This window comes from Equus przewalskii, chromosome X (assembly GCF_037783145.1).
Source record: "Equus przewalskii isolate Varuska chromosome X, EquPr2, whole genome shotgun sequence".
Lineage (NCBI taxonomy): Eukaryota > Metazoa > Chordata > Mammalia > Perissodactyla > Equidae > Equus > Equus przewalskii.
In genome coordinates, this window is record NC_091863.1 from 21,981,041 (window position 1) to 21,997,061 (window position 16,021).

General features: G+C 40.8%; 1 protein-coding gene across 1 annotated transcript; it reads left to right on the top strand.

Moving 5' to 3' along the window:
* The first annotated feature begins 857 nt into the window (after positions 1-857).
* Positions 858-2,863, top strand: LOC103541787 (melanoma-associated antigen B10-like). Its single transcript, XM_008508654.2, has 2 exons — positions 858-995; positions 1,711-2,863. The coding sequence occupies exon 2, from the start codon at positions 1,761-1,763 to the stop codon at positions 2,838-2,840; it is 1,080 nt and encodes a 359-aa protein (XP_008506876.2). The 5' UTR covers positions 858-995; positions 1,711-1,760; the 3' UTR covers positions 2,841-2,863.
* Positions 2,864-16,021: the final 13,158 nt, after the last annotated feature.

The window sequence follows — 16,021 nt, forward strand, 5'->3', positions numbered from 1 at the left end:
ACCAGAGGGAGGATACCCAGGACCAGCCTGGAGTCAAAAAAAAAAAAAAAAAAAACCACCACAACAACAAACAAACAACAACAAACAAACCCTACGTGAGTTTCAGAGGAATCCCCCACGACCAGAACAAAGTCAACCTCACAGAACCCCGCCCCTGTGTCAGCCCTGGGAGACCCCAGGCAAATTTAGAAGAAAGTAGCGCACTCTGATATCTGCCTTGGGGTCTCAGGGAAGGGAAGGCATTGGTCTGAGGGGAATGGTTTCACCTACACTGACGGAAGAGCTCTGGGCTCCGCCTGGAATTAAGGTAAAGACACTGAGTTAGGTGTGAGAGGACCGGTCACTCCAGACTTAGAGGGGTTCCCAGCGAGTTCCGCCCCTGCTATCGGCCCTGATAGAACCCAAACAGGAATCAGCTGATGTAGCGACCTCCAAGTACCTTCTAATTTTCCTGAGCGGACTGAGGTGGATAAGGGCATTGGAACAGCGTGTAAGCTTCAGACCAGCAGAGGGACGGGTTCCAGGCCCTAATGGGAGTAAAGGCAAAGACCCTGAATGAGGTCTGAGGGAGCCACCCACCCCAGAACATAGAGGGCCTCATAGAGCCCCGCCCAAACTTTCGTTCCAAGAGGCTGCAGGTTAGGTTGGATTGATGTAAGTCACCCTGACTTCTATCTCTAGTGTCTCAGGGGATAGGAATACCTTAGAACGAGAGGAAGACAGCTTCGGGTCAGGAGAGGGAGGAGCTCCCAGGCTCTGTCACGTGCTGCAGTGAGGACACTGAGTGATGTCTCAGGGAAACACCCACTCCCAACAAAGGGAACCTCACAAAGCCCCACCACTGCTGTCAGTCCTGGGGGGCCTCGGGTAAGGGTGTGAGGCTGAGACACTCTCTCACATTGACCTTGGGCAGTCTCAGGAAAATGAAATCTGGTCTGAGAAGGCAGCCTCATTGTCACTAAAAGGAGGGAATCCAAGCTTTTCCAGCAGTTAATGTAAGCACACTGCGTAAGGACTGAGGGGACCACCTACCTTAGAACAGTGGGGGTCACAGAGAGTCCTAGCCATGCTGTTAGCCCCAAGGGTACCTGGGCAGATGTGTTAGACTGAGGCTTCCCTAAATTCCTCCTCAGGACTTTCAGAAATTTGAGGGCCTTGTTCTGAGGATATAGGTCTTGGGTCAGTAAAGGGAGGAGTACCCGGCTCTACCAGAAGTGAAAGTGAGGGCACTGAGACCCTGAATTACCCTAGGAAAGAGAAGGTCCCACACTCTGCCTGTGCTTTCTTCCCTGTGCATCCCTGGGAAGGTGTGATAAGGTGAATTTTCCCTCACTTCCTCTTCTAGGGTCTCAGAGTGATGAGGGCTTTGAAATGAGGGGTCAGTGTCAGAACAGTAAAGAGGGCCTCCAAGTACTGCCACAAGTGAAGTGATGACCCTTAATGTGAACTGAAATACTCCCTAGCTCAGAACAGAGTCACTGCTCTAAGACCCAGTGAGCCCCAGGAAGACCTGGGGCCTTACCTCCAGGAGCTAAGGCACACCTTAATTATTTCCACAGGGTCCTCAGGACAGAGGCAAATCAGAGAATAGGAGCCTTGTGGGTTCCTAGAGCAGTGCCCTCAAAGAAACCTGCAGAATCGGCCTTCGATAAAGCCAAGGTTGTATCTTCCTGTTCAAGTGGCCCAACTATCTCATTCTCTCCCATTCAGGTCACTGAGTCACCTGCCCTTTGCCTGCTGCCTTTGTCGAAGAAGTCATCATGCCTCGGGGTAAGAAGAGTAAGCTCCGTGCCCATGAGAAACGCCATCAGGCCCGAGAAGAGCCTGAGAATCTGGTGGGTGTTCAAGCCACTGAGGGAGTGAGAGAAGAGTTCCGCTCTTCTTCCTCTCTTCCTCTTAAGAGCTTGCCTGCTGCTGGGTCATATAGCAATCCCCAGGGCCCTCAGAGAGCCACATCGACTGCCACTACCACTGCAGCTGTTTCATACACAAGATCGAATGAAGGTGCCAAAGACCAGGTGGAGGAAAGGCCAAGATCCTCGCAGGCCCAGCCCATCACTGAGCCCTTCCACAGAGGCCCACTAGATGAGAAAGTGGTTACATTGGTGCATTACCTTCTATACAAGTATAAAATGAAAGAGCCCATTACCAAGGCAGATATGCTGAGAAAAGTAATCCAAACGCACAGGAATCACTTCCATCAGATCCTCAAGAGAGCCTCGGAGCACCTGGAGCTGGTCTTTGGCCTTGACATGAAGGAAGTGGATCCCAACCGGCACATCTATATCCTCGTGAACAAACTGGAAGGAAGCTATGATGGGAGGCTAAGTGATGACAGAGGAGTTCCCAAAACTGGCCTGTTGATGACTGTGCTGGGTGTGATTTTCACGAAGGGCAATTGTGCCACTGAGGAGCAAGTCTGGCAAACGTTGAATGTGATAGGGTTATATGAGGGGAGGAAGCACTTCATTTTTGGGGAGCCCAGGAAGCTCATCACTAAGGATTTGGTGAAAGAAAATTACCTGGAGTACCGGCAGGTGCCCAACAGTGATCCTGCATGCTATGAATTTCTGTGGGGTCCAAGAGCCCATGCTGAAACCAGCAAGATGAAAGTCCTGGAATTTTTGGCGAAGGTCCATAATACCGTACCTAGTGCCTTCCCATTCTGGTATGAAGAGGCTTTGCGAGATGAGGAAGAGAGAGCCCGAGCCCGAGCTGCAGCCACGGCTCATACTGCTGCCACGGCCAGTGTGCACTCGAGTGCCATGGCCAGGGCACGTTCCAGGGCCATGGATGGTACATGTTCCAGGGCCATGGCCAGCAGCTCCTCCCACCTTTAATAAAGCCTGAGGCAGATTCTTCATTTTGTTGTTAAAAAGAGAAGTGCACATTCTAAGTAGGAAAAGGTGGGGGTGGGGCTGTAGACAATAGTGTATAACACATTTGTGTTTCTGATCTACGTGGTAACTTGGATAATTTTTTAAAATATTGTGCCTTTTAATAGAAGATTTAAGTAGCTTCATAATCCAAATTTATGAATGATATTGCTTGAACATTTATTTCCGTGAATGATATTTAAGAGGAAGAGTTGTGTTATTTTGTAAAACAAATCCAGAAATGTGAAAAAACTCAGCAGTATAACAGTTGGAGTAAAGAAATGGATAAATAAATATGATAATTTTAACATTATATATATACCTGGATATATTTAGCTTATTCAAGAATGTAGGAGAAATTATTTTGTAATAAATTAGGCGTCTTTCTCAGTGACCCACATTTTTTTCTCCAACAATAATTGAGCATCTAACTCTTTGCAAAGTTCTGTGTTAGTACTGGAAATACTAAGATGAACAAGAATCATCTCTGCTCATAGAATTTTAACGTCTTGGAGCAGCAATGATGTAAGGAATATTATGAGAACACTCCCTATGACCAAAAGGACAAGTTAAAAGATGGTGTGAGGACTCGGGGATTTTAGCTGTGAGCAGTCAAGTGTAAATGCCCTGTGGCACGGGGGTTTGAGAACTTGGGAAACTGAAAGTCCTTCAGTGTGAAGTAATTTTAATTAAGGTGGGTAGTGGGTCAGACGAGTTTGAGTTGGGAGCAGGGACCAAAACCTCAGAAGATGTGCCTCAGATTGAGACCAATGCCTGGAATGGAAAACTGCTTTTAGCACTTACTTTAAGATCACAGTTAAAGCAAAGAGAAATCTTCACCGGGGACAGGAATGGAAGAGGTTCTGTGCTTTTGCCCCAGTGCACGCCACAGTCCACAAACTAGATGATTTGTGCGCATCATAACAAGAGAATGTCTCAGAAATGAGGGTAATACTCACAGGAGACGAGACGCTCAGAAGCTCTGTGCTGGCAATCTTTGCCCTGGGCTGGGAGAGGCATACCCCATCCATTAAATGGGCATTTTCATTAGGTTATCTGGAGGATAACTTGGTAAACTCTACGCTAGAACTAGATTTGTGATGGAGGTGAAATGGTTTCAAATACAAGTGTTTTGGATGGAAAGGCAGATGTAAGGGAGGGATGGAAATAGACTTGGACACAAATCCCAGGTGTTCTGAGCTGCATCAGACTGGGAAAGATTCTCCCACCCCAACAATAAATAACATATCCTCAAAAAAGCTATGTAGCAAGTAGCTTAGTTTAACTTGCTAAGCAACCTATTGGATGATTTCGTGTGCCACATCCTAGAGAGCTACAAATTCTCTGACATTTGCTGGATTAAAAAAAAAAATCCCAGAGGGGATGTTGGTAGGTTTTAGGGTGAAAATAATGATATTAGTAATTAAAATTTATCAAAACCCAATACACACGAGACCCTGTGCCAGTGTCTTGCATTAAGTTAGACACATTCCAACATTCCTACTTACAAGATATACGCGACCCAAGAGCAAGAGGACTACTTATCAAACCCATTTCATAGATAAAGAATCTGAGACTCACCGAACTTTGTGATTTTCCTGAATTCACCTAGCCTGTAAATGACACGGCTGGGACTAGAGCCCTGGTCTGAATTCCTCTAGAGCCCACACTGCTCCACTCCCCCCAGCCGGAGGCTGACCTTCTGTCTCTTAATGCATTTCTTTTCTCAGTACTTCACAGCGTCTCTCCAGAAATAAAAGGAAGGAACCTGCAGCCAATGTACTAAACCCAGGTGTATTAATAAGGTGAAAATGAGAATCAAACAGTACGTGGTGACTGTTTATAGGCCGTATTTGCCTAAGGGCCACTTGCCCCTATCCCGCAGCGTTCTTTGAGCGCTGATTCTGCCCAGTGCTGATACATGAGACTAGTTCCATCACTTTGCGAAATACATTGCTCTTGCTCTGGGGCTTTCCCACGGTGCCTTCTTGTCCAAATCTGGATCCTGACCTGCTGTCCAGCTCTCCCCTGCTTCCTTTCATAATGCTGCACTCTGCTCCCAGTGGAACAGAAAGCTCAGAATCACTCGCCTTTCCCCCTGACTTAGGGCATTCCACCTCCCTGCAGACGGCCCTTGTCTGTCCATCCCTGACCACGGAACCCCTCTGATAACAACAGCCCTGTCCACGTGGCTGTTTACTTTGGCAGTGAAGTTTGGATGTCTGTTCATCGGCTCTGGGCACCTCCACCACACTCAAAGTTTTTTCCAAATTGGCTTGTGAATAGAATCTGATTTGGCACAGGATCTACTGGTTCTTGAAAGATAACCTGAAGTTAGACAGGAGGTCTTAGAAAGCAGATGAGCTTAGAAAGAAAAGAGAATTTAATGTGATGACTTATTTGAGACTGGCCAGTGAATCCATACACTGATGAGTGAGCTTAACTAAGTGGCCAAGAACCAAAGCCTCCCTCCTAGGTGGCAGATGAGGAAAGACTGGGGAAATCACTGTGTAGCAACCATTTGCAGAGGCTGGAATCTAACAGACCCTGTAGTCCTTCCAGGAGGTTGTACTACTAGTATTCTACAGTTGCCATAACAAATTACCACAAATTTAGCAGTTTAGAATAACACACATTTATTATCTCACATGTCTTTAGGTGAGAAATCCAAGTTGCTTCTGCTGATTTCTCTGTTCTGGGTTTCACAAGGCCGAAATCAAGCTTTGAGCTGGCAGGCCTCTCCTCCTGAGCTCTGGGAAGAACATCCTTCCAACATCATTCAGGTTGTTGGCAGAATCCAGTTCTTTGTGGTAATAAGACTGGGGCCCTCTTTCCTTGCTGTCTGTCAGCTGGAGCTCACATAGTTTCTCCAGGCCTCTCTCCAGTCTTCGCATGTGGGCCCATATATTTTGAGTCAGCAATTAAACACTGAATCCTTCTCGTGCTTTGTCTCTCTCTAACATCCTCCTCTGCTGCACCTCTCTTCTGCATCCAGCCAGAGAAAGTTCTCAGCTTGTAAGGGCTCACGTTGTTAGGTTGGGCCCACTCTGATAATCCATTATAATACCTTTATTTTAAAGTTGGTTTCATAACCTTACTACATCTGCAAAGTACCTTTGGCCATATAACATAACATATTCCTAGGTTTCAGGAATAGGGTATGGGTATCTTCGTGGAGCAATTAATTACTCAATTATTCAGTCTTCCGCCAATGTAGAAAATGTCTCCCTGGCAGACATGCCAGCTTTGGTAAGAAAAAAAAATAAGCCACCATCATTCTCCTGATTCTTGTCTCTCTCTGCCCCAGGGGAAAATCCTGGTTTTTCAGCATGTCTGTAGACACCTGCACAAGTGTTCAGGCATGCTCTTCAGGTGGTGGGTAGCAGAGACTCACAAGTTGTGATTTTGACCATGCAGCAAAAGAAGAAGAAAATTCTCAGTGTATTAAGACTATTGTACAGGTAATTGCAGAAAGGTAATATTCAGTGACAAAGGTGACCCCTCCCTGCTGAGATCTAGTGTCCTTCAGAAAACTGGTGTGACCTTTATTTGAAAAGACCTATCACATAGTAGGCACTAGAAAAATTTGGAGTGTTGCAAAGCAAGTTTGGCCTTCTCAGAGAATGAGGAGGGCTTTTGTATACAAATTGTAAGTGTTTACACTTTGCTGATTACCTACTCTGTAACTGTTGTGGAGACACTGCAAGTGTTCATCCACATGGTGTCTTGCTCTCATTCCTGGGCACATGGGCAGATTCTATTGTGCAGTCCCCTTGTATTAGGAAGGGTCATGTGACAAACCTTGCCACTGAAATATGAACAAAAACAATATCTGTCATTTCCAGACTAAGGCATTTGTGAGTCAGTATGCTATCTCCTATCTTTCTGTTAAATTCAGCAACAAAAATGCAGAGCCTGTGTTGAGATGTGTTGAGCAGCCTGGATCCCTAGGTCACTTGACAGCAGAGATGCCATCTACCTGTGTCAGATTTTATGTGCATGAGAAAGAATCTTTTGTAGTGGTAAGTCATTCAGATTTCAGCCTTCTTCCATTACATCCATTAGAAGTTACTCTATCTGAATAATACATAGCTACTATTTCTGATGTTAGCCTTATTTAAATATACTAATTACAAAAGAAATAGTGTATATATTCTTTTTAATTTTCAACACCATCATTTATTTATTCATTGAATCATTCATTGATTCCCTTATTCACTCAGCAATATTTGAATTTTCTACCCTAAGTGAAACAGTATTCTTTGGATGATCATAACAGAATATTAGCTCAACAAAAAGTTCCCCACAGAAGATAACACAGATGTTTTTTAACAAAATTGTCTGCCTACCCACCATGTCCCAGAAGTGACCAAAGGTCTGTAAATTCATGACCCATCTTCACTAAATACAGAATTAAACCTCACCCAGTGTTTTTACCTCTTTACTTCTATTACTCTGTAACATGGAGTATCTTTTACACTGAAAAACAAGAGGATAAATTACAGAAGCACCTAGAAATGCTTTGAGTCAAACTCTGGAGTTTGTCCAATGTGGTTTCGATCCCACAGGGTGTAAGATATTCCCAAAATACGATACCTTTAATACCTTCTGATTCTTTTTTTTTAATTGATGTCACATTTTGGTTTATAACAGTATATAAATTTCATGGGTACATCATTATATTTCGACTTCTGTATAGACTATATTGTGTTCACCACCAAAAGGCTAGTTTCCATCCATCACCATACAAATGTCCCCCTTCACCTCTTTTGCCCTCTCCCCACCCTCCTTCCCTTCTGGTAACTACCAGTCTTTCCTCTGTATCTGTTTGTTTGTTATTTTTTTATCTTCCACACATGAGTAAAATCATATAGTATTTGTCTTTCTCCATCTGACTTATTTTGCTTAGCATAATACCCTCCATGTCCATCTATGTTATTGCAAATGGCAAGATTTCATCTTTTTATTTAATGGCTGAGTAGTATTCCATTGTATATGTATTCCATATCTTCTCTATCCATTCATCTGTTGATGGGCGCTTAGGTTGTTTCCAAATCTTTACTATTGTGAATAATGCGGCAATGAACATAGGAGTGCATGTATCTTTTCGAATTAGTATTTTTGTGTTCTTTGGATAAACACTCAGAATTAGAATAGCTGGATCATAGGGTAGTTCTACTTTCAATTTTTTCAGAAATCTCCAGACTGTTTTCCACAGTGGCTGCACCAATTTACATTACCCTTAGTAGTGTATGAGAGTTCCCTTTTTCCCACATCCTCTCCAACATTTATTTCTTCTCTTTTTAATAATAGTCATGCTGATGGGCATGGTTTTAATTTGCATTTCCCTGATAATTAGCGATGTTGAACATCTTCTCATATTCCTGTAGGCCATCTGTATATCTTCTTTGGAAAAGTCTCTGTTCGGATCATCTGCCCATTTTTTGATTGGGTTGTTTGATTTTTTTTGTTGAGTTGTATGAGTTCTTTATATATTTTGGATATTAACCCATTATCAGATATATGGTTTGCAAATATCTTCTCCCAATTGTTAGGTTGTCTTTGTGCTTTGTTTATGGTTTCCTTTGCCATGCAGAAGCTTTTTTGTTTGATATAGTCCCACTTGTTTGTTTTTTCATTTCCCTTGCCTGAGGAGACACATCCAAAAAAAAATTGCTAAAACTGATGTGAAAGAACGTGCTTCCCTATGTTTTCTTCTAGGAGTTGTACAGTTTCAGGTCTTACATTCTAGTCTTTAATCCCTTTTGAGTTAATTTTTGTGCATGATGTAAGATAGTGGTTTAGTTTCATTTTGCATGTGGCTGTCCAGTTTTCCCAGCACCATTTATTGAAGAAACTTTCCTTTCTCCACTGTATGTTCTTGGCTCCTTTGTTGAAAATCAGCTGTCCATAGATGTGTGGGTTTATGTCTGGGTTCTCAATTCTGTTTCATTGATCTGTGTGTCTGTTATTTTGACAGTACCATGCTGTTTTGATTACCATAGCTTTGTTGTATCCTTTGAAATTAGGAAGTGTGATACCCCTAGCTTTGTCCTTTTTTTTCAGGATTCCTTTGGCTATTTGGGGTCTTGTGTTGTTTCATAAAAATTTTAGGATTCTTTGTCATATTTCCATGAAAAATTTCATTGGGATTTTGATAGGGAACGCATTGAATCTGTAGATTGCTTTAGGTAATATGTACATTTTAAGCATGTTAATTCTTCCAATCCATGAGCATGGAATAACTTTACATTTCTTTGTGTCTTCTTCAATTTCTTTCAATAATATCTTACAGTTTTCAGTATACAGGTCTCTCACCTCCTTGGTTTAATTTATTCCCAGGTATTTTATTCTTTTTGTTGCAATTGTAAATGGGATTGTATTCTTGATTTTTCTTTCTGCTAGTTCATTGTTAGTGTATAGAAATGCAAATGATTTTTGTATGTTGATTTTGTATCCCGCAACTTTACTGTATTCATTTATTGTTTCTAATAGGTTTTGGTGGATTCTTTAGGGTTTTCTATGTATAAAATCATGTCATCCACAAATAGTGACAGTTTTACTTCTGCCTTTTCTATTTGGATCCCTTTTATTTCTTTTTCTTGCCTAATTGCTCTGGCTAGGACATCCAATACTATGTTGAATAACAGTGACAAGAATGGGCATCCTTGTTTTGTTCCTGTTCTTAGGGGGATAGCTTTCAGTTTTTCACCACTGAGTATAACGTTAGCTGTGGGATTGTCATATATGGCCTTTAATAAGCAGAGGAATTTTCTTTCTATATCAATTTTATTGAGAGTTTTTTTTATCATAAATGGATGCTGAGTCTTTTCAAATGCTTTCTCTGCATCTATTGAGATGATCATGTGATTTTTATTCTTCATTTTGTTAATGTGGTGTATCGCACTGATTGACTGGCTGATGTTGAACCATCCTTGCATCCCCGGAATAAATCCCGCTTGATCATGGGGTATGATCCTTTTAATGTATTGTTGTATTTGACTTGCTAATATTTTGTTGAGGAGTTTTGCATCTATGTTCAACAGCAGTATTGGCTTATAATTTTCTTTTTTTGTCTTGTCCTTGTCTGGTTTTGGTATCAGGGTAATGCTGCCCTGATAAAATGAGTTAGGAAGCATCTCAGCCTCTTCAATTTTTTGGAAGAGTTTGAGAAGGATAGGTATTAAACTTTATGTGAATGTTCGGTAGAATTCACCAGAGAAGTCAACTGGTCCTGGACTTCTGTTTTCTGGGAGGTTTTTGATTACTATTTCAATATCCTTACTCCTGATCTGTCTATTCAGATTCTCTATTTTTTCTTGATTCAGTTTTGGAGGGTTATATGATTCTAAGAATTTATCCATTTCTTCTAGGTTATTCAATTTGTTGGCATATAGCTTTTCATAGTATTCTCTTATAGTCTTTTGTGTTTTTATCACGTGTTGTAATTTCTCCTGTTTCATGTCTGATTTTATTTGAGCCTTCTCTCTTTTTTCTTAGTGAGTCTAGCTAAAGGTTTGTCAATTTTGTTTATCTGTTCAAAGAGCAGTTCTTAGTTTCATTGATCTTTTCTATGTCTTTTTAGTCTCTATTTCATTTATTTCTGCTCTGCTTTTTATTATTTCCTTCCTTGTTCACTTTAAATAATGCATATATTCTTGATGCAAAAAAATTCTAAAAATACAGATAAATCACAAATCCCATTCCTTACCTTATCCTTCAAAATTCAGCCCTCCTCAGAAGTAATCACAACTTTAAAATGTTGTATATATTATATTAAAATATATTCTGGGCTTTTTCTTACATAGATGTAATAGAAAAAAACAATGTGAGTTTTTTTCACATATATGGATAATGATGTACATATATTTTTTTGCCTCTTGCTCTTATACCTTAATGAAATGAATGCAGAATCTTTTTGTGACAGCACATAAAGATCCGCCTCACTCTTTTAACTACTCCCAAGAATTCTAAAGTGTGTATGTGCCAAAATTAATTTAACTCTTCTCCTGATGGACATATAAGTTGTTTTATATTTGTTTCTATAACTGATAGAACTGATATCAACATCATTAAATATAAATTATTGGGCTAATGTGGGTGTTTTCTTATAGGAAAGACAAAGAAGTGAACATTGGGTTAAAGTGGAAATAGTGTGATGACTGTAAATTTTTATGAATATTGCTAGTATTCTGTTACAATAATGCTGTACTAATTTATATTCTCACATATTAATGTATGTGAATATCTTAAACTCTCACAGGCATTTAATTTGATCAATTTTAAATGTTGATCAATCTTTCATGTGAAAACATATTCTATTTTTTTGTTTTTCCATGTGTTATAATTATGTTATTAAAAAATTAATTCCTCATCCATATAAAGTAGGAGTTTTGCAGGATGTCTTGAGTAATGGGATATCTCTGGGTATGTGTTTTAAAATTCTATGTCAATGCTATATTTTCCATTTACTTTAAGAAGCAAGGATTTGGTCAGAATGATTAGGTCTCAGGGAATAGTCTAGATAGGATACCCTCAGCAAGTGAGGAGCATCATGAAGCCTGGCGGGGGGGGTAAAGAAATTTCCAGAATCCATGAGAGAGACTGCATACTAAACCAAGTCCTGATAGTCCAGGGTAGGCTGGCAGTTATGGTCCTGAATCCAGAGCACAGCGTATAGTGGAAAAGGGACCAGAGGGAGAGAACATATGGAATCTTGGAGGGTCTTGGACAACTTCCATGAAAAGGCTTGGAGAATCTATGAATTTTATGTTTACCAGCCTGAAGTTTCAGAGCAATCTGAGTGGGCAAATCTATTGGATGAAAGGACAAGAGGCATGCCTGATACCCCCCCACACCTTAGAATCCACCCTGCCCACTGTCAGGCAGAGTATAGTTAGCTCCTCTGCATCACCCAGTGATAATGTTAATGAATTCTGGGAAACCTACATTTCTTCATTACTCTGATGATTCTGTGCATCCTTGCCAGTGTGCCAAGGCTGAGAGTTGTCTTGATGCCTGATGGAAAAGGCTATTCCTTCTCCTGTATACAGTGCCCTTCCAGCACTGAAGTTGGGGCTAGATCATTAAAAAAATGTTCTAGATGCTATTCCCACCTTAGACTGCCTCTCTTGGTTCCTCAGTTCTTTGCAGCCATAGGACAGATGTCCTGTCGCTCTGTTTGGTCGTCTATGTTGTCAGACACTGTCTGGAGTAGAGGGCTGGTCCCAGGTGTGTAAACGTTTTACAGAATGGGTGGAGAGAATCATTGCAGATGGTGCAGTTCTTTGTTAAGTTGACTAGAGTTGATGGTGATGTGTGGTGTCCAAAGATCTTTATTATTGTAATAATTCCAGCTTGATAGAACTAAAAAAAAATTAAATTCAGTATCAGCTATTCTCAACATTTTCATATCATCTGTAGTAAATTTTACTACTCTGCAATAAAAGATGATGCCATTGGACCAGAGTGTCAATCCCAGGTAGGAGAGGGAAGGATCCCAAGCCCTAACAGAAGTAAAGGTGAGGAGCAGGAGGAAAGTCTGGGAGAAATTAGGAGAAATCCCCACTCCAGAACAGATTGCCATGCACAGAGCCCTGCTCCTGGTATCAGCCTTGGGAGAGCTGTGCATGGTTGTTGAGCACAGGCACGCCTTCACTCCACCCTTTTGAGACTGGGGTGGGAGGTGGCAATACGGGTGGTAGGAAGGTAGACTTGGTCTAAGGCTGGCCGGCTCAGTTCATCAGAGGGAGGAGTCCCAGGACCGTCTATGAGTCAAGTTTAGAAACCTGAGTGAGGACTGAGGATATTTCCTGCTCTAAAACAGAGGGGCCAGGTCAGAGTTCTGCCCCTGCTGTCAGCCCTGGGGTGCCCCAGGCAGGGGTGGCTGAATGGGAGAATTGGAGATTGGTGAACACTAGTTAGGTGTACCACAAGGTCCAGTATTTACATTTACTTAAAATCCTTTATTTTAAAATAAAACTTATAAATTTATTTTACAAGTTTATTTGACATAAACTTATAATTTTATATTTACAGAAAAGTTGCAAAGATACTACAGAGGGTTCCCTTATACCCAACACTCATTCTGCCCTATTGTTGATATTTTCCATTAATATGATACATTTGTCACAACTAATGAACCAATATCGATACATTACTATTAACTAAAGTCCATACTTCAATCAGATTTCCCTCATTTTTTTCCTAATGTCCTTTTTCTGGTCCAGAATCCCATCCTTGATACCACATTGCATTTAGTTATCATTTCTCCTAGGCTCCTCTAGACTGTGACAGCTTCTGAGACCTTCCTTATATTTGATGACCCTGACAGTTTGAGGGAGTATTGGTTAGGTATTTTGTAGAATGTACCTCAACTGGGATGTGTGTGATGTTTTTCTCATGATTAGACTGGCACTTTGGGTTCTCGGGATGAAGACCTCAGGAGTAAAGTGCCATTTTCATCACATTATATCAATGGCACATTCTATCAACATGGCATCAACTGATGATATCGCCTACCTAAGGTAGTGTTTGTCAAGTTTCTCCACTGCAAAGTTACTCTGTCCTCCTCCTTTCCATACAGTACTCTTTGTAAAGAAGTGACTATGCTCAGCCCACATTTAAAGGGTGAGGAGTTATACTTAGACCCCCTTGAGGATGGAGTAGATACATAAATTATTTGGAATTGTCTGTACATAAGATTTATCTATTCTCCCTCATTTATTTATTCATTTAGTCATTTATTTATAGCAGTATGGACTCATGGATATTTATTTTTTACCTTGGGTAATAATCGAATATTAGGTTATTTATTTTCCTGCCCAAATTGTCCCATTGCTACTAGAGTCTTGTTGCTTCTAAGCCCTCTCAGAAGATAGAGCTTGGAAAATATCTGTATACTAGCCCATGCATGTACATATACCTATAATTATTTCTTTATTTGTCCATCTCTACCTATATTAAGCTAAACATGAGTCATACTGGTGTCTCCAACTCTAAGCTAGTATCTCATGATTCATTCTAGCCTTCCCTCTTTGCTTACGTCTGTGAGAAAATTGGCTCAAACTATCCACCATCCATATACTTATTTATTCAATACCAGTATGTATGTATATTGAGTTCAGATGATTAGCCCATACCCTTCTGAGAAGCAACTTTACCAACTAGGATATAGTATCTGTATACAGCTCCTTTTTTCTTTAGTCTTAGAGTATCCACTCACTTCCATAGTTACTTAGGTCAGCACCATTTTTTCCCCATCTTCTTCAGTGATGTTATTTCACACATTTATAATACAGCTAGATTTTTTGGTCACAGTCTGCACTCCATCCTGGGATACCTAGATTTCTGAATTGAGATTTTTTTTTTAAGAAGATTGGCCCTGAGCTACCATGTGTTGCCAGTCTTCCTTTATTTTTTCTCCCCAAAGCCCCAGCACGTAGTTGTGTATCCTAGCTGTAAGTCATTCTAGTTCTTCTACGTGGGATGATACCGTAGCATGGCTTGATGAGCAGTGTGTAGGTCCATTGCAAGGATCCAAACCAGCTCCGCCAAAGCAGAACACACACAAACTTAACCACTTGGCCATGGGGTCAGCCCCTGAATTGATTTTTTATTTGTATACATTAAGGTTCTCTCTTTGTGTTCTCATGTTCTATGGGATTTGAAAAATGCATAGTGTCTCACATCCACCATTATAGTATCATACAGCATAGTTTCACCATCCTAAGAAATCCCCTGTGCTTCATTTTTTCAACCACTCCTCCTCCAAAAACAAACAAAAACACAAAACTCCTAGAAACTACTGATCTTTTTTCGCGTGTGAGGAATATTGGCCCTGAACTAACATCTGTTGCCAATCTTCCTCTTTTTGCTTGAGGAAGATTATCACTGAGCTAACATCTGTGTCAATCTTCCTCTATTTTATGTGGGATCCCAACACAGCATGGCTTGATGAGTGGTGCTAGGTCTGCACTTGGGATCTGAACCCACGAATCCTGGGCCGTGGAAGCAAAGTGTGCAAACTTAACCTTTACACCACCAGGCTGGCCCCATACTGATCTGTTTTTTGTCTCTGTAGTTGTATCTTTTCCAGAATGTCATATAAATGGAACCATACAGTATGTAGCATTTTCAGTCTGGCTTCTTTTGCTTAGTAACATGTATTAAGATTCATCTATGTTTCTCATAAGTTCATAGTTTATTACTTTTTATTGCTTAATAGCATTCTATTGTATATATGTATCACAGATTATTTATTCACTCACCTATCAAAGACATCTTGGTTTCTGGTGATTATGAATAATGCTGCTATAAGCATTTATGTGTAGTCATTTGTGTTGACATAAGTTTTCAAATCAGTTGGATAAATATCTAGGAGGACAACTTCTGGATTGTATGATAAGACTGTGTTTAGCTTCTAAGAAACTGCCAAACTGTTTCCAAAATGACTGCAACATTTTGCATTTTCAACATCAATGCTTGAGAGATCCAGTTGCATCCTCGCTAGCAACTGGTATTTTAGCCTTTCTAATAGGTACCTAGTGGTAACTAATTGTTGTTTTAACTTGCATTTTCTTAATGCAAAATTATGTTGTGCATCCTTTCATATGCCTATTTGCTATCTGTATATCTTCTTTTGTGAGATATTTGTTCCGATCTTTTGCTCATTTTAAAAATAGGGTTTCATATTATTTTCCCAGGGCACCTGTAATAAACACAAACTGGGTGACTTACAACAAAAGAAATTTATTCTCTCACAGCTATGGAGGCCAGAAGTCCGAAATCAAGCTGTCAGAAGGGTTGGTTCCTTCTGGAGGCTCTGAGGAAGAATCCATTCCATGCCTTTCTTCTACCTTCTGGTAGCTACCCAGCAATTGTTTGTGTCCCTTGGCTTGTAAATGCATCGCTCCAATCTCTGCCTCCACCTCCATCTTCACGTGGCCTTCTTCTCTGTATGTCTGTGTCTCACTTCTCCTTTTGTCATTCTCTTATGAGACCTGTCTTTGGATAGAGGCTCACCCTGAATCCAGGATGATCACATCTTGAGATCCTTAACTTAATTACATCTGCAAAGACTTTTTCCAAATCGGGTCACATTCACAAGTTCCAGGGGTTAGGAAATGGACATATCTTTTTAGATA

Coding starts and splice junctions, on each gene's coding strand:
- LOC103541787 (XM_008508654.2), top strand. CDS start 1,761: ATGCCTCGGGGTAAGAAGAGTAAGCTCCGTGCCCATGAGAAACGCCAT.